Raw genomic sequence first — 18948 nt, 5'->3', positions numbered from 1 at the left:
AAAAAAAAAAAATAGGCCAGGCATGGTGGCTCATGCCTGTAATCCCAGCACTTTGGGAGGCCGAGGCGGGTGGATCACCTGAGGTCAGGAGTTCAAGACCAGCCTGACCAACATGGAGAAACCCTGTCTCTACTAAAAATACAAAATTAGCCGGGTGTGGTGGCACATGCCTGTAATCACATCTACTTGGGAGGCTGAGGCAGGAGAATCACTTGCACCTGAAAGGCAGAGGTTGCAGTGAGCTGAGATCGTGCATTGCACTCTAGCCTGGGCATCAAAAGCGAAACTGTCTCCATATATTAGGCAACATTAGCTTTGCTGTTGTTGGTTTGGTTTTCTTTCTGGGCTGCCTTGACGGGTGGGCTTTCCAGGCTGAGGACAGAGGCAGCCCAAAAACCCCTTCCGGGAGCCACTGGGCCCCTGCAGGCTTCACGAGGGTGGGGACAGAAGCCAGCCAGAGGGGCCACAAGGTTATGCCAGTGGGGCGGCCAGGGAGAACCCGGATGACACTTGCCCCCAGTGTGGCAGCAATGGAGGGACCAGACAGCAGGGGACGCAGGGCTGAGGGGAGGGTGTATTTGACTCGGAATTTAGCATGCTGCCAAAAGCCACAGGCACAGAAAGAAGAGGGTGGGAAGGTGGAGAGAAGGCAGGAGCTGGGGTGCACCAATAGCTCCCCCAGGCCCTGCCCACCCTCGGGACAGCCCCTTCCAGGGCATTGCTGCCACGCACCTGAGCACAGACTCCACAAACACTCTCAGGGCCTTGATGTGGATCCAGGCAATGAAGGCTTCGCTGAAGTTCACCTTGAGCCAGCGCAGCAGGGGGCCCTGCAGAGACGGAAGAGACAGGTGAGCCCTCCTGGCCGCCCCGCCCAACGCAGTCAACAAAGAACTTGGGTTTTAACAGAGTGCCCCCTGGGCCGAGAAGAAGTGCCCAGGAGCAGGCAGAAGCAGAGAGTCGGGCGGACCAGCCCTGGGTCAGGCTCAGGACCTTGAGGTCCAGGGAGCCTGGGGCCGGGGAAGCTCAACGAGCCAGCCACCGGCGCATGCACGGGGCCACCACAGACCACAGCACAGGAAGCCGGGCAGCCCCTGACCTTGGGACGTTCAGCATGCAGCCAGGGGCTTCCGCCTGACACTGCGCAGCCAGGGAGCCCGCATTCCTGAAGACTCTGCCCCCAGGCTCCTGGGACCATCCACAGCAGCTGCCTCCAGGGGCACCTCACAGCCCCACATCACGTGGCTACATCAGCGGCCACTGATGCTGATGTGGCAGGTCCTCCCGGGAGCTCAGAGTCTAGGAGCAAGAGCTCTGAGCTCCTGCCTGACACTGCAACTGCCCACAAAGGTCAGGGGTGGGTCCAGCCAGGGCAGCCGAGGGAGGAGAGCTGAGCTGTCCACCACCACCAGGTCCTGCCCGTCCCAGCTCCAGCCACCTCCAGCCAGGGGCCCAGGGAGAGGCACCCTGGCAGACAAGCACCCTTCACTGCTGGCAGAGGCAGCTCCAAAGAGGCCCTGCAGATTAGGAGGAAGGCATGATTCTGGGCTCCTCAAATTTAAGACCTCAAAAGCCATGTGAGAGAACAGAAAATGCAAAGATTCATTTTCTCAGAAGGTGCCTGAGCTGGCGAGGAGGCGCGAGCCAGGGACCCCCGGCTTCCCGGGGCGTTGCTTACCTCACCCTCGCCCTCACTCTCTCTCTCTCTGTCGCTCTGCCCCGCAGCGGGCCTATCGGGGTTACCTAGCGGGGTTACCTTAACCTTGTGGTCCGGGAAGGTAGATGATCCCTTTTTAAGAGCAACACAGGAAGTTTGCTAAAGGCACAGAAATCATTTATTAATCTTTCAGCAAAACATGCATCACAAACAAATAAATCATTCTCATCACCTGAAAGGCACGCGAGAGCAAGCTCAGGAATTCAGGCCCACCCTCGGGACTCACTCCTGGCTGGACTAGAGATGTGGCAGGTGCCCACCGGGCTCCCAGAGTGGCAAAGGCAGAGGGAAGGGCAGCGTTAACGTCTTTGAGTTTCGGATTCCAAGCACAGAGCCAATCTCTGGCAGAGGGGTCGGTCCCTGTGCTTGGGCTCGGTCAGGACCCCCATCGCCGGCTGACCAGGATGGGGCCAGGAGGCATCAGTGGAAACGCTGTCTGCCCTCTGTCAAGGAGTCTCCACCATACCCAACCACAGATGCCCTGCTGGCATTTTGGGGGGGCACCTTGGTGCACAGAATGCAAGAGATGAGTCGGGCGTGCAGTTAAGACGCTCACCCATTCCCATTCTGTCTCTGCAAACAGCTGGGAAACAATGGGAAATCCCACTCTGCTCTCAAAGCACACTCAAACCCAGGGCCTGGACTGTCCCTCTGGTTGACAAGTGGCAAAAAGGATGCAAGACTCTTGGTCATGAACTTCCAGATAGGCCAGAGGGGGGCTGACCCAAGCTGAGAGTGCCTCCACCTCCCACCCACAGAAAGACCCTGGCAGGGCCCCCAGGGCAGTGTGGGTGAAGGCTACGCCATGGAAAATAACGCCAGCTGGCAACCTGAGCCCCACATGGCAGGTGGCAGGCTGTGTGTCACCCTGTTCCCCAGGGGGCTGCCAGGCCTGGGCCAGTGCCCAGGTGGGTGCCAAACGCCCTACTTCACCACCTGTCCCCCACCCAGCAGGGCCTCCCATTGTGGAGGTTGCCATGGTCTAGCCCCGTCCAGATAGACTGTGCAGGGGGGCGGGGCCAGGTCTGAAGTGAGCTGGGAAAAAGCCCAGCTAGAGAGAACGGCCCGGGCACACCCAGGTAATGAGGGTTTCAGATGAGCTGAGACTAAGGAAGAAAACACTGTGGAGCTCAGCTTTCATTGGGGAAAATCTCTCCTGCCTGGTATCTGGGTCTGTGGGCCCTGAGAACAGGAGCACCCAAAGGTCCCCAGCTCCAGCGTGACCCCTCATCCTCAAGAAGGGACCTCCTTCCCACAGGCTCAGCCACAGCCCAGCAGCCTCTGGTTCTGAGGCGTGTCTCACTTGCTATGCACACACATGTCCACACACATGCATGTGCACAGACACGCATGCACACATACACACGCACGCACACACAAGTGTGAGCATCCTGTGCTTCTGTTTCTAGGGCAGGGGTGAAAAACCCCTATATGAACTTTTATATTATCAGCTGTTGTCTCCTTCCTAAGGGGGGTCCAAGAACCCCACTGTGGGGGCTCCATGGCTGGGCTCGCTCATAAGGGGTGGCTGCTTATCTGCAGTCCCTGCGCGAGAAGGTCGCTGACAGGCCAAGTCCCCAGGAGCCCGGAGCCCACATTTGGTGACGCAGGCATCGGGAGCACTCCCAGCCTGCCGCAGCCAGTGCTCCTTCCCACGGAGGTCCTCACAGCGCTGTGCTCAAGCAACTTTCCCCCAAAGGCCTCAAGGACGTTCTAGTCATTCCTCCCGCCCCGTCTCTGGAGGCTGGCTTGGAAGGTGCTCCACGGAACCCTCCCTTGTGGGCGTGGGAAAGAAAGGGCCTGAAAACATCCCACCCAGACAGGCTCCTTCCAAGTTGCCTGGCTTAGCCCAGCACGGCAGCAGGAGGACCTGAGCGTGGAAGGCGCCCTCTTCACAGGGCCGTGGAGTGACCCTCCCAAGGCTCTCCTGCTCACATTTCAAATCAAGCATCTGGTTTTGCTCCCTGGAAGACCTAAGCTGTCCTCCTACATGAAGGGTTTTTCAGTGGCTGTGGTCGGAAGTCTCCAGATAAGCACCCACAACGTGCTAAGAACACGGGAAGTAAATACAGGGGCCAGCGGCGCCCTGGAAACCTCACGCTGCAATCTCCAAGGCCCAGGGCTGCCCACCCTGCGCACGGATGCACCGGCTTGGAGCCTCCGTGCCTTGCTCAGTCCCAGGAAGGCTGGGCAGGGTCCTCTAGCCAGTTGCCTCTCAGATCCTCAGTTTCTCATCCATACTATGGAGGCAGCAACCCTTTCCTGGCAGGGCAGTGCTCGGGACGGTGAGAACATATGCGGAACATGCGGCTCAGGTGGACCCCAGCTCCCACCCCAGCTCCACCGCCTGGGCTCCTTTGTGCTAGCACTGCCCCTCCCCTCCAGGCCCCCCTCAGGTGTCCCATGAGAACAGATGGTGGGTCCCCACAGTGTGAGCCAAAGGGACTGGGGACAGTGAGAGGGAGAGCTGGGGACTTGGGAGGACTCTTCTATCCCCAGGCCACTGGTGGGGGAGGCGCTGCTCAATCACATACTCACATACTGTTGCTTCTTATCAGACAGCAATCGGGCCATCTCCTCCCTTTCCCTTTTAATTTCTTTCTCATCATAGTAAAATTCACGAACAGTGAACCTTAAAGCAAGCAAACCATGGGCTTTCACTCAGACGCTTTCCAGAGGGGCAAAGAAACCCCGGCCCCCGCGGTGGGAGATGGAGCAAACCTGGAGAGCCCTTACTTGTTTTCTCTGGCTTTGCTTTTGAAATCTTCAATCACTTTTCGAAACAGAGTCACAGTGAAAAGGCCGCCCTCCTTGTCCTCAGTAATGAGTCTGTTGGAGAGAAGCATCTGCTGGCTGGACTCTGCCTGGCCCTGTGTGGGAGTGGGGCTCAGGGGCCCCCGGGCCTGGTGGCCTGTGTATTTGGGGCCCCTGGCAGCAGCTGACGGCTGGGGAACCCAGGGCATGCCCTGTGATTTCCTAACCCCTGGCTGGCTGCCCTTCCCTCCTGTCCCTTCCACACTCCTCCAGGCTAAGGCCTCAGGAGGCCTTGGGTCCAGGGAAAGCAGAGGCCTGGGCTTCAGCTCCCACTCATCAAATGCCTGAGCAACCAAGCCCTCCTGGGGCTCTGTCACTGCAGCTGGCACGGGGTGTCCCTGGCTCTGATGTGCTGTGGTTATAGTGAAGCAGGGTGGTGGAAACCATCTTACAAGGTCCATTTCACTTCCAATGTCACCAAGTCCTAATGGGACATAGCTTCCCAAGCACATCTCAACATAGGACCACTGGGGCCACTGCCTCTAGCAGCTTGGGAATGCTTGGGGCCAGAGGTCTAAGCTCTCTTGAGTTCTGTTGGCCAGAAGACTGGAAGTGGGAGCCCTCAGGCCCAGGCAGGGTCTCATGGGGTCATGCTTCCAGACCGCATCCATAGGGGCTGCCCCCAGGCTCCAGGTATTTCCAGAGTTATCTATGCAGGCTCTCAGGTGCCCTGTGACAACGAAGGGCCTGAGGCTCTGGTCTGGGAGGCCAGGCCATGTACCAAGGCAGCCGGTCCTGGCAAGGATCCCAGTACTTGGCATTTAAGAGCAATGACTGCTTCTGCCAGCTTCCAGGGCCGGCTCCTCTGCTCTGGAGTCTTGCTCTTCTTCCCTGCCTCCCCTGTGACCTCGGGCTGTGACTGTCCTGTTCCTTGCACCCTTCAATTTAGATCCTGATTGCCATCGCATAGCCCTGGGAGAGCCCTCCCCAGCAGGGGCCCCAGGGCAGAGACCTTACAGCAGGAGTTGTGTGCGGGGGGAGTCGGATGAACAGGCTGGCTGCCTGACGCATGTTCTAAAATCTCTTCAAATTACAAACCATCTCAGCCATACAAAAAGGATTAGAGGAAAACAAGCACCAGGCTGGGTGCGGTGGCTCACACCTGTAATCCCAGCACTTTGGGAGGCTGAGGCAGGCGGATCACCTGAGGTCAGGAGTTTGAGACCAGCCTGGCCAACATGGTAAAACCCCATCTCTACCAAAATACAAAAATTAGCCGACCATGGTGGTGCATGCCTGTAATCCCAGCTACTCGGGAGGCTGAGGTAGGAGAATTGCTTAAACCCAGGAGGCTGCCATGCCACTGATTTGATAATGGAAACAAAATAAATAAATAAATAAAAATAAACCCGGGAGGTGGAGGCTGCAGTAAGCTGAGATCACACCACTGCACTCCGCCCTGGGCAACAGAGCAGGACTCCATCTCAAAAAAAAGGAAAACACGGACCTTTGGATCAGCTACCCAAAAACCAAAGTTCCAGGAGGTGAAAGCTCACGTCACCCTGTCCCACTCACTCCACCCTGAGCCACCACCATCCTGAGCGTGGCCTTCCTCCCCATGGCCCATCCCTGCAGTTCCCTTCACACCGTGCATGCTGAGTGGTGTCCATTTCCGCCCCTCTGCTCCTCTGCAGCTGTCTCTCCCCTTCCTCCCCGCTGAGGCACAGAGCCCACACCCTTGCTTCCTCGCCGGGCAGTGTCCCATGATGGACACAGTTTGTAACCTGCTCTCCTCCTGTCACTCTCACAGGGCCCACTGGCCACTCCTGCTCTGGCCACTGCAGGACACATGCTGAGTCTGCTTTCCCTCCCACCTCCCACTGTGGCTGTTTACTGGGCAGCCACTCAGGCCAGGGCTTCCTTCCCCCTCCACCAGGGAAGAAATGAGGCTGAGCCGAGATGCAGCCAGAATGCAGCAGAGAGCAACAGCACAGAGAGGACGCTAGGCCAGGCAGTGCCAGAGCAGCCTTCCCAGGGCAGAGGCAGGGAAGTGGAGTTTTGGAAGAGGAAGGACTCCAGCATGTGACAATGTGTGTGACCCTGACAGAATTCCAGGCCAAGGGACAGGAGAGGGCCCAGGTGTGGAGGGCTTGGGGTGTCGTACCCTCAGGGCATGTTTGGTGGTTGGCTGCTCTGAAGCACCCACATGCCCCCCAGGGGACCTGGGGCCAAGCTGTGGTCTCACTTACTTGGTTGATCGAGGGACCACCATGTCCGAGAGAGATTCGTAGGTTTTTTGCCATTGTGAGTAGTTTGGTCTGCAAGAACACAGAACGGTTCTGTGATTTTTTGCTGAAAAGGCTCTTGGGTGTCTCAAGTGCTCAGGAAGCTGCACACCCCTTTTCCTGAGGCCCTGAAGGTGAGCAGGACTGGGGTCAGAGGGAGCCCTAACCTCCGGAAGCCCTGCTGTGCCCATGAGGAATCCCTGCCCAGCCTCCCCAGGGTACCCACAGAAGTCCCTTTGTGAAGAGCTATGGTTACAGTTGGTGCTCACTAATAACCATCTAATCTGGGCTCCGTGTGACCTTGGACAAGCTAAGCGACCTCTCCAGCCTCAGGACAATGGGAATCACCAGACTTCCCAGGCCTTTGGTGAGGATGAAATCAAATGATGTCTACCATGAATTGGGTATATAGCACGCACTCAGTAAATGGCTGCTTCCCTGTCATGGCCACAACCACCATCACCCAACCACTGTCCCTGCTGACACAGCCGTGAGCAAGGCCCCATGCAGGAGTGACTGCTTCCCGGGACCTGGGGCTGGGCAGGGAGCATCCTCCTCCACGCCGCCCAAGTCACCAGCGGGCCACCTTCCTCTCCACTGGGCGGGGCAGTTAGCCGCCTTCCGTGATGGCCAGCACAGGCCGAGACACCCATTCTCCCAGCAGCACTCACTTGGGGACAATGACCAGAAGCGTGATGAGATATTCAGAACCCAGCACAAAGTCCTCTTTGCTCACAATATCGCTCAGCGTCCGGGTGAAGAGGTTCCCCCTAAAAGGCAGGTGGAACAAAGGGCGTGAAAGGTGTGAGCAGAAAGGGACATGGTGACCCCATACACACCCACGCCCAGGTGCTGGGGCCAGAGGCAGTTCTCAGGCGCGGTGGGCGCTGGGGATGCTGGGGCCTAGGAGAACACAGCAATTCTCAGAAATGATTGTTCCCCGCAACCCCAGGGCCCAGTGCCCCAGACTCTATGCTGGGGCCACAGCTGCTGCCTCCTCCCCTCTAGGGACAGGGAGGCTGGCAGGGCATCAGGTGCTATCACCCATCGCCCAGAGGCTGCTGAATCCAACACCTCAGTGACCTGCACTGCCCCGATGCCAGCCACAGCTGCTACGGGAGGGGGGCCTCGGGTGGCAGGCAGCTAAAGCTCCTCAAGTGTCGACACAATGGGCAGCTCTCAGAGCTGCGTGAGCCATCTCGATAGAGCTCCGTGTCACTTTACAGGCCTCCCAGGCCAGCAGCCCGGGGACACTCACCTGAAATAGCTTCCTACATACCCAGTGGACCCGGGCTGAGTGGAGGGCATGGTATTATTAGTACATGGATCAAAGCTGTCGGATCAGCAAATGGGCCAAGATCAAGCTACCCAGGCCGCATGGCGCATCCACACGGGGCCATGATGTGGCCACAGTGCTTCTCTGGAAATCGCTCTCCAGCGTTGAGCCATTGCCAAAGCTTTAAAGGCAATGGTAAACACCCTCCTCAGGGAGCCCACGTGCCTTCTTTGCTGTCCCCTGCCTGAACATCACTGAACAGCTCGTGGCCATGGATAAAGCCTGGAGGTTCCTTCTCCCTGGGCACCATGCGTATGAGCCTTCTTGTGCTAGCACTGAACACGCTACCCTCACACTGTCCCACCTCTCTCCCTGGCTGACCTCTGAACCTGGAACACAAAGCCGACTTTCCATGTGTGTTTGTTGAATGAGTAACAGTGAGCCCTGCAAGTCCAGAAATTGTATTGTATTCTAAATTGTATCTTTAGGGTCTAGCATCAGGCCTGAGGGCACGGTGCATACTTGGTACATGTACAACCAAAGAAGAAAAGAGCGCGCAGAGGAAGGAGTTAGAGACTTTCATCCCTCTTCGCGCGCCGCCCTCCTATACTTGGCATGTGCGCTCAGTCAATCAAACTCACGGTGAATCAATGAATGATCAATGGATGAAGGAACCTCACCAGCTGAGTGAAGAGGCTGGACCAGATGTCTGCTCAAGTCCCAAACAACCCACCATGGGGTGATGACCCCGTGGCCTGCGGGCTCCAAGCCAGGACGGACGTATGACCCATCCCCATTTAGGGCTCTCTGCCCTGGCGCCCAGTCTCTGTCCCATCCTCTGTAGCTCATGCCCACTTACTTGTGACATGAAGCCAGGCATCCAACAGCAAGGGTTTCTATTGAAGTGAGTCCTTCATCTGTGGTTTCTAACTTTCCTTCCATTTATGTACCATTTGCTTTTTTCACAAGAAGACAGCTGGCCTAGTGACCCTCAGAAGCAGAATGTGGAAGTGGGGTACCTCCCAGGTGAATTCTCTTTGCTTACAGTGGTGAGCCAGTCAGAGGGAGGGCAGCTGGTTTGGGCTCCCTGTCCACTTCCCTCCTCTGGAGTTAGGGTCCAAGTGTAGGCATCAAATTAAAAACTCTGCAATTGACCAGGGTCCTCAGAGAACCGCCAACAGCATCAGATCCAAAGTCTGGGGGACTGGGCTGCTCCTCCATGACACCCCCACCCTGTTCAGGAGCAGCCTCCCCAGCAGGAGCTCACCCAGTCTGTGTGCGTGTGCGTGTGTTTGTGTGTTTTTTTTTTTTTTTTTTTTTTTTTGAGACGAGGTCTCTCTGTTGCCCAGGCTGGAGTGCAGTGATGATCTTGGCTCACTGCAACCTCTGTCTCCTGGGTTCCAGTGATTCTCATGCCTCAGCCTCCCCAATAGCTGGTATTACAGGTGCCCTTCACCATACCCAGTTACTTTTTGTATTTTTAGTAGAGACGGGGCTTCACCATTTTGGCCAGGCTGGTCTCAAACTCTTGAGTTCAGGTGATCCGCCCACCTCAGCCTCCCAAACTGCTGAGATTACAGGCCAGAGCTGCTGCGCCTAGCTACCTGGCTTCTCTTACACACCAACAACAGGACACTCACTACCTCCCAACAGTCCCTGCCACCATGTCGCTGAGCTTATACTTTTCTCTGGCACTGCCACCATCCTGGTGGCTGTTCTGTCTGCTGAGCCCACTCCCTCTCCCACACGGTGGCCCTTCAGGTAGGTGGAGAAGGCACCTGAGTCCCTGAGGCTGCTCTGCTCTGGGCCACAGAGCCCTATAACCACCTGCCTTTTGCAATGGGCTGTTCTGTGACATCCCAGCGTCCTGTCACCCCCAGTGGGCCCTCTGTGCAGCCTCCACAGGGGAGGACTGGGGGCAGCATCCCAGGCACCCTGGAGGAGCCAGGAGAGGGAAGCATGCAGGTGGCGAGCAGCATCGCCCCATCCTCTTCCCCAGGCACATACGCGGGGTGAGATCGCCCTCGCCTGGCACATTCCTCCTCTCCTAGCACGCAGCTCTTGCAGAGGTGAGGGTACCTCCACCTGTCTGTCTCACTGTCATACACGGGCACAGACTCCCAGGTGGCCCGGTGACAGGACGGGCAAGCGCCAAGTCCCTGCCAGGACCCGCCCTAGCCAGACGTGGAGGCTGGCAGATACGCACATGGATTTCTTCTCCAGGTTCTCCAGGTTCGTCTTCAGAGTGTTATAGGCTGCCGTTCGGGACTTCAGGTCCGTCTCGATCTGTGCCAGTTGCTGTTTAGGAAAGCAAAAGCTCCTGGTGACCTCGAGCCTTGAAGGACTTGGCTGAACTTTCCAAGATGGCCACAACAGCTCATGGAGCGCTCAAGAAAAACAACTGCCCTGCCCATTTGCCGGGATGGCTTCCGTTTACCAGCATTTGGCCCTTCCAGGGAGGCCCTGTGTGGCACCCAGGTGCCAAGCCGTGACGGCTTGCTAGGATGACTCAATGAGCCCACCCTTTCCTGATTCCAAGCCCATCCTTAATGGTCAGGCATCCCATGCCCACACTTACCCTCTCAGGCTCTGCTGGAGGCCAGCTCAGGCCAACCCCCCTCCTTGCTTCTGGGGGACCTGACATCGCCTGGCCCTCACAGATGCCCATGTCTCCTGGCTTGACTGTGCTGATCTCCCTTGAATGGGTTGGTAGGGGCAGGGTGGTACGGTAGACAGAAATAAGACAGGCCTGGGCTCAAGCTGCACTCTCCTGCTTTCTGGCCAACTGGCTCACGTTCCCCATCTGTCCCACAGCAGGGATAATGCCTGTGCTGAGAGCCAGCTGTGCCAGGCTCCTTCCCATTCCCTCCCTCAGCCCCACACATGACACCCCACCAGCTTGGGCAACCAGCCACAGCAGGAGCATTTACACCACGGCCAGCAACAAATGCTACAGGCCAGCACACAGCTGCTGTTGGAGAATCTCCAGAATCAGCAGACGAAGAAAATGGGTGCTCCCTAGAATGCCAACCAACAGCTTTAATCGAAATACACACATTTATACATGAGAGAATCCATTTTAAACTTTTAAACACTGGTTACCTTTTGGGAGAATAGAGAATGGGGGTGATGATCACAGCTCTGATGATTTTATGATTTTAAAGATAAAACCATAAAATAATTTTAATGATAAAATAAAGAAAGATTAAATATGATAATTAAAATGATTAAATGATTAAATTAAAATGATAGGTCAGGCGCAGTGGCTCATGCCTGTAATCCCAGCAGTTTGGGAAGTTGAGGTGGGCAGATCACCTGAGGTCAGAAGTTTGAGACCAGCCTGGCCAACATGGTAAAACCCTGTCTCTACTAAAAACACAAAAATTAGCCGGGCATGGTGGCAGACCCCTGTAATCCCAGCTACTCAGGAGGCTGAGGCAGGAGAATCACTTGAACCCGGGAGGCAGAGGCTGCAGTGAGCTGAGATCGTGCTACTGCACTCCAGCTGGGCATCTAAATGCTTTTATCTTTACATTTTGCCATGTTTAATTTTTTTAATAAAATTCATCTTTTTATAATTTTTAAAAATGTTTAATTTTGAAATGACTATAGATTCACAGGATGTTACAAAAATAGTGTACACAGATCTGAAGCACCCTTCGTGCAGTTTTCCACAGTGACGACGTCTTACTATACAACTATTCTGCACTGTACAGCTGCATACTAAACTGTACCATGCAACTATATTGTACAACCGTAGGACTATATTACACTATTCTGCATGAGACAAAGATACTGCATTATGCAACTATACTGCTACATTAGTACCATCTGCACTATACAACTCTATTTCTAAACTACACTGTCCTATACAACTATGCTGTTCTGCATTACACAATCATAGTGCAGTGCCATAGCCAGGAAACTGACATAGGTATAACCCACAGGTACTGGTTTTTAAAATATGATTTATATATTTTTTGAAAAACAAAAGCAAAAAGACTACTTCCTGTCTTTATTTTTCTGATTTCACCACAAGCCAATAAAAACTTGCTGAGCGGTATTAGGGAGTCAGCAGAACAGTGGTAGGAACGAGGGCTTTCGAACCAGCAGAACTCGCATTTAAATGCCAGTTCTGACTTTTGCTGGCTGCGTAACCTGATATAAGCTCCTAGACCTCTCTGAAAAGTGACCCAGAATTATTGTGAGATACTATAGGAGTTTCCTTTGACTAAATGTCTCTAGTTGGCGGATTGAGACCTCTCATTGGCAGAACAAGGCTGAGGCAGGGGTGTCACACTGTGTTCCTGGTGTAGAAAGGACTGTGGGAGCCCACACCCTGGAGCCTCGGGCCCTGCTGCTGCCAGGAGCCGGTTCCCTGCAGTGGGGCCAGTCCAGGGCTTCCATGCACACAGCACAGCCCGCGGGCTCTGGTCGCCAAGACCTGCATCTCCAGCCCGGCCTAATGCTCCAACCACGGTGGGCCCTGGAGCACTTACTCAACCCTTCAGCTTCCTCTTCTCCATTCAGAAGAAAGCGATGTCCACCACAAGGCAAGAGGTGGAAAGTAAGAGAGCCCAGAAAGGTCTCTGGCCATCTGGAATGCCACCAAACCATTACCCTCCTTCCTTCCTGCCAAAGGCGCTTTTGGGGTGCCCTGGACTGGAGAAGCCAGGTCTCCCTACAGCCCCTCTGCTCCCTCCATATGCTCCAGGGAGCCCTCCCCAGAGTCTGGTATCCCTGGGATTCAGAGAATCCCAAACTGGTACAGGGCGGGGCAAGGAAGGGCCAGCCCCATGAGCCACCACGTGCTTCCAGTTCCTTGGTGGGTGTGCACAGCACCCTCTGAAAGGCACGCCTGGCACAGGTGCTCTGAGCAGCCCCTCCTTGAAGGGCCTTCCCCAGTCACTGCCCAATCATCCCAGGAGGGGCCTGGGCCTCTTTGACGTAAGCAGTGCCACCCAGATGCCCAAGCTTTCTGGTTCCACCCTACTTTCCAGGAAACCTGCGGGAGCTGCCAGAGGATCGGTCAGAGGCCCAGCTCCATTCTGACCCTTGACCACAGTCACAGAACAGGGCACCTTTGTTCCTGGCCCAGGCCAACTCTCCCATAGCTATGAAGGCCAACTAGAGACAGGACATGTTAGGGGCTCAGTGTTTTGTGGCAGAAGGGAGGGCCTGGCCATCAGAAATCATCAGCCTCCGTCTCACGGTCCTCGTCACCCTCACCCTCAGTGATGATACAGAGAAGTCACCAGGCTCCAGATGCCCACAGCATCGCCTGGGACTTGAGTCACAGGGTGTTTATTTTATCAAGTGGTGTGGAGGCCATTGCTGGGCAGGACAGCAGACTCTCAGGACACTTCCTGTCTCTCCACTGTCACAAGTGCCTCTAATTAGGGAAGCTCCCAGCAAGTAGCTGGTGCAAGGTCTCAAGGCAGTAACTATTTGTGGTTATTGTTGTTTGTTGTTGTTTTGTTTTTGAGACAGAGTCTCACTCTGTTGCCCAGGCTGGAGTGCAATGGCACAATCTCGGCTCACTGCAACCTCTGCCTCCCACGTTCAAGCAATTCTCCTGCCTCAGCCTCCTGAGTAGCTAGGACTACAGGCGTGTGCCACCATGCCCGGCTAATTTTTGTATTTTTAGTAGAGATGGGTTTCACCATATTGGACAGGCTGGTCTCGAACTCCCGACCTCATGATCCACCTGCCTCAGCCTCACAAAGTGCTGGGATTATAGGCGTGAGCCACTGCACCTGGCCACCATCAGTTACTTTGGGAAAAAAAAAAAAAAAGTAGAGCAGCAAGTGAATGGGTGCTGGGCCCTCAAGGGGAGGTCAGAGGGCTGACACTTTCCTGTCTAGGGCTGCCCTGAAACTCCAAACCTAACCAGTGCATGGAAGGAGGCCACACCTCAGAAACCCAGAGACCCAGTCAGGGCTGGCTGAGGCTGTGGCAGGGGACCCTGTCCAGGCTCAGACCCCAGGCTCTTGCCCGCCTGACTCACCGGTCAGATGTCCCCCCCAGCAGCCCCTCCTCTCACCTTGGCTATGGTGTCCACCACACTCACGAGCGGCTGCTTGGCAGGATATTTGGCCATGTCCCATTCAAAGTGGGTCACAAAGGAGGTTAAGTCAACTGGAAGAATACAAACACATTTTAACACATGAGTCTGGGCTCTGCCTCCATGATTGAGACTTCAGAATCCCGAGCCAAGCATCACCTCGGACACGAAGGCAGCCATCAACAGCAATGCCCGTGGGCAGGCACGGGGCGCTGGGAAAGCAAATGTTTCCCTGTGGGAGCAGGGAGTTGTGAGCCCGTGGGAGCTGTCAGCCAGAACCGGCACCCTAAACCCCTGAAAAACACACCAGCAGCTGAAAGGACTGCGCCAGCTGCCCTTCTGTGCCCGACTCTCCTTCCAGCAGTGGGTACCCCAGAGACAGGCTGTTTGGGAGAGTTGCCCTCCCGAGAGCAGGACGCCAAGCCGGCCGATCTTCTGAGAGGGCACCAGCTAAGTGCTCACCTTCTCCAGTGGCCTGGACCACACTTCTCTGCCGGGTCACTGTGCTGTTTTGAGGTTCCCCAAAGGCATGCCGGAGAGCAGTGGGCCAAGCCCTGAAACCCTGTGCGGTCCATGGCCTGTCCCAGGTGCCCCTGAAGCAAGACAAACGTCTCCTGCCTCCTGAGCCCAAGCTCTAGTCAGTTTCAACCTTTGCTGTCCATTTCAAAAAAGGCGTTTTACACATTAGCAAAATACTGGACTTCGTGACTGTGTCTGCAGTAGCCAGCAGGGAGGTGCGTTCTTCAGAGTATGCTATTTATGTAAAAGCCTCTGGTGAACAAAACACACCAGCGTTTTCACGGATTTCCTTTTTTCTTTTCTTTCCGCAAAACCCACTGCCTTCAGGATATCTCTGGCTCGTTCTAACCAGGTATTGGGTGGAGAAGAGAGAGCCCCAGAATTGAAATCAGAAAGAAGCAACACTGAATAAACGTCAGCTGACTCAATCCCTAGGCATTGGGCAAGTTAGGAGGGAATCCATTTCCCTGCCTGAGATACCGCGGGGTGCACGCCTTGCGAGTGCCTGCTACCTTCAGATTAGTTCTCCACACACTTCAGGAGAGCTACTTGGTGGCTGAGTGTGGTGGTGGCTTACACCTGTAATCCTAGCACTTTAGGAGGCCCAGGCGGGTGGATCACAAGGTCAGGAGTTGAGACCAGCCTGGCCAACATGGTGAAACCCTGTCTCTACTAAAAACACAAAAATTAGTCAAGCGTGGTGGTGTGCACCTGTAGTTCCAGCTACTCAGAAGGCTGAGGCAGAGAATTGCTTGAACCCAGGAGGCAGAGGTTGCAGTGAGCCAAGATCACGCCACTGTACTCCAGCCTGGGTCACAGAGCAAGGCTCTGTCTCAAAAAAAGAGAGAGCTACCTCGGCCAGCCACCCCAGGACCTGACCTCTTTTAATACGCAGGGTCTGTGGGAGAGCAGGAAATTCCATGGAAGCGGCAGCACCGAAGCGGCCCCTGGAATTCCTGCATCCCTGGCAGACGGCCCTTCCTATGGTGGATGTCCCAGACCAGGCTCCCCGTGCACCTGCACTTCCAGGTCTACCTTGGTACACCAAAGGGGACTGTCATGCTCACTCCACACCCGTCACCCTGCTGAGGACACACACCAGATGCCACCCCCTGCCCAAGGGCCAGGGGCCACAGTGCACAGGGAGACCCCTAGGCAGACACACTGCAGAGAGCTGGGGACCTGGGGACAACCACTTGGAGTGCTAAGGGAGGACAAAAAGGTAGCGCTGGCTCCTCTGGGGAGGATTCTGTCCCTTCACTGGGACACAGACACAGTATTCACACAAGGGCTAAGGAGAAGAGGAGGTGGCTGTGTGGCCAGTGACGGAGGGCATTGGGTATCAGGCGAGGAGGGCTCACAGCCCTTCATGCTTGGGGCACTGAGTCAGGGAAGAGGGAGGGTGGACAGACACTGAACAGAAAGGGCCAGGACCAGTCACCAAGGGTCACGTCTGCACTTCACCCTGTGCCAAGAACAGCCCTAGATCCTGCCCACTCAGCCCCTAGCACGGGAGTGGACTGAGATTCCTCCAACTCGGACTGCGACACCCAGGGAGTCACCAAATAAGCCTCCAGGGGAGGAGCCAGTGGGAACATGGGAGGGAGAGGGTGACGCCAAGCGGCGGGGAGAGGAGGATGGGGAGGACCGACTGGACAGGGTACAAGGCAACAGCGCAGGCCTGGCGACACCAGCTTTCCCGGTGGGTGGCTGGGTTGGGGGAGGGAAGTGCACTAAGCCAGGCAGCCTCGGGGCTGGAGGGATGGGGACGGAGGAGAGGCGGCAAGCTCTGCCTGGGACAAGCTGGAGTTTGACATGTGGTTGGACAGGTCCCCAAGCAGCAGATGGGAATGAAATGGGACTCAGAGGAAGAAACCAGGCTGGGGAAGAAATGCCAGCACATGAGGTAGGAAAGGCTGCGGTAGCAGGACGACCATGATGACCGCTGGAGCAGCCGGCATTCACTGCTTCTGGCCTTGGCCCAAGACGCATGAATTACTCAATTTAATTCATTCTTAACCCCATTAAAACCCTGTGAGGGTCTCCATTTTACAGATGAGGAAACGCTGGTACAGAGCAAGCCATGGAAGCCCCAGGATAGAGTGAGGCAGAGCACGAAGCACCTGACGCCCTGCATCGCCCACGCCGGGGCCACGGCTCCCTCCCCTGCTGGGTCCACTAAGCGGGCACAGCCATGCTGCAGCGGGAACCTGCCCGGAAGCCACACGCAGACACCGTCTAGACCACCGGGACTCGGACGCGGTCCTTGGGAGAATTCTGTTTCACAGAGATAGGATGCTGGTGCTGGAATTAACATGGCAAGTCCTGGCCTGTTGACAAGAGTACCTGTGAGGCACTAAGGGTGGGGCCCTGATCCAGCGGGACTCAAGGCTGTATTAGAAGGGACAGCAGAGGCTGACGCCCTTTTCAGCTTCAGCCCACCTACACCCAGGTGAACAGCCATGTTGCATGCACGCATGCACGCGCGCGCACACACACACACACACACACACACACCCAAAGAAGGGACAGCAGAGAGTTGGAGCCTTGCTCTTCCCTCATGCATGTAGCAGGAAAGGCCATGGGACAACACAGGAAGAAGGTGGCCATCTACAAGCCAGGCACAGAGTCCTCAGGAGAAGCCAGCATGTCTGACCTCGGACTTCCAGCCTCTAGGACCATAAGAAAACCAATGTCTGTGGTGGAAGCTGCCCAGTCTGTGGCTTTTGTGATGGCAGCCCAGGCTGACTCAGACACTGGTATTGGTCGGGGTATTAATAAAGGCTTCGGTATAGCCACACCCAATGGGGACGGACCCTGTAGCAAGGGTGCAGGCCCAGGGAGGAAGTGAAGGAGTCAGGCCCATCAGAGAAGGGAGTGGTCAGAGGGTACCCAGGAGGATGGGGGGAACTCTTCCTGTGGCAGGAACGGCAGCGAAACTCACCTCTGGGACCCCACTGCGCGGGCACAGGCAAGCTCACCTCCCACCACGGACCCAGACCCATCCCATGAGCCAGGAACCAGCCTCAAGGCACCAAGCAGCAACCCAGGATGGGGGACGGCAGGGCCGTGTGTGCCGTCCCATCCAACTCTTCCCTCCGCCTCCTACCCCATGCCCTCTGCCGCACAGCTCCCTACTCTTCTTTCACAGAGAGGAGTACCTGTCCTTCAACACACAGGACAGGCCTTTCCATAGGCAGCCCGACTGCCCCTGCCCCTGCTGGCCTGAATTCCTCTCCCTCTGCTCTCTGGGGCTCCTCGAGGGCAGAGACTGTGACTCACTGGTCTCTGTGTCCCCAGAACCTGTCGCATTGCTCTACAAGAGCAAGTGCTCCATAAACATGCTCAAAACACTGACAGACTCCTCCTGGCAACCATGGCTGTGGTATCAGCTCGCAATGTCTCTGTGGCTTGGAAAAGATACATTTCAGATCGAGCTCTTGTCTCTGGCCATTTGCACCAAGTCCAAGGTCTTCATGGCATTCAGACCCAAGCGCTGAGGTCCCCCTTTCCACCTGAAATACCGCTGCCCTGCAACTCCTCCAAGACTGATCCCTCTTCCTGCAGCGCAGTCTCTGTTTCCATCATGGCACATGTGGCACTGTGGGTCTGTCCCCAGCAAGGCTGTGGCTTCCAGAAGGCAAAAGCTGTGTGTCACCTCCACATGCCCAGCACGTGCTTGGTATGGACAGATGCTCAGGGAATCTGAGACAACGTCTCACTGCAGGGACCGCCAGAAGCCACACAGAGTGTGACTGTGACCGCCTCCTCATCAGCTCTCATGTCCTGAGCCCCAGCCCCAGCTGTGTACAGAGCCTTGCCCCGGGTCAGGCCTCCAAGCCTTTCCCTGTCCACACACACTGCCTTTGGAAAGAATGTGGTCTGAGGACAGTCCTCTGCCATCCCTCTGGCCTCCTTTTTTTTGTTGTTTTTTTGAGATGGATCTCATTCTGCCACCCAGGCTGGAGTGCAGTGGCACGATCTCGGCTCACTGCAACCTCTGCCTCCTGGGTTCAAGAGATTCTCCTGCCTTGGCCTCCTGAGTAGCTGGGATGACAGGCACACATTAGCACACCTGGCTAATTTTTGTATTTTTAGCAGAGGCGGGATTTCACCATGTTGGCCAGGCTGGTCTCGAACTGCTGACCTCAGGTGATCTGCCCACCTCCCAAAGTGCTGGACTACAGGAATGAGCCACCATGCCCAGTTAATTTTTGTATTTTTAGTAGAGATGGGGTTTCACCATGTTGACCAGGATGGTCTCAATCTCTTGACCTCATGATCCACCCGCCTTGGCCTCCCAAAGTGCTGGGATTATAGGCATAAGCCACTG

At 55.9% G+C, this 18948-nt stretch overlaps 1 protein-coding gene across 8 annotated transcripts in view; it reads right to left on the bottom strand.

The window, feature by feature from the left end:
• ATP6V1C2 (ATPase H+ transporting V1 subunit C2) overlaps positions 1-18948 on the bottom strand; it is a 62008-nt gene that overhangs the window by 4163 nt on the left and 38897 nt on the right. For 4 of the 8 annotated variants that reach the window (XM_017525605.2, XM_017525644.2, XM_017525614.2 and 1 more), the window contains 8 exons: positions 14076-14170; positions 10239-10330; positions 7428-7526; positions 6721-6789; positions 4454-4546; positions 4256-4349; positions 1679-1816; positions 733-830 (listed from right to left, as the gene is read on the bottom strand). In XM_017525605.2, coding sequence (XP_017381094.1) covers positions 733-830; positions 1679-1816; positions 4256-4349; positions 4454-4546; positions 6721-6789; positions 7428-7526; positions 10239-10330; positions 14076-14170 — 778 coding nt within the window. Of the gene's footprint in view, positions 1-732; positions 831-1099; positions 1817-4251; positions 4350-4453; positions 4547-6720; positions 6790-7427; positions 7527-10238; positions 10331-14075; positions 14171-18948 lie in introns of those variants that run through there. The other 4 variants (XM_017525650.2, XM_017525639.2, XR_005199607.1 and 1 more) reach the window with 3 other exon arrangements.

The sequence above is a fragment of the Cebus imitator genome, unplaced genomic scaffold, assembly GCF_001604975.1.
Source record: "Cebus imitator isolate Cc_AM_T3 unplaced genomic scaffold, Cebus_imitator-1.0 Scaffold1, whole genome shotgun sequence".
Classification (NCBI taxonomy): Eukaryota; Metazoa; Chordata; class Mammalia; order Primates; family Cebidae; genus Cebus; species Cebus imitator.
Note: the sequence above shows the minus strand (reverse complement) of the source record. Positions and strands in the feature narration are given on the sequence as shown.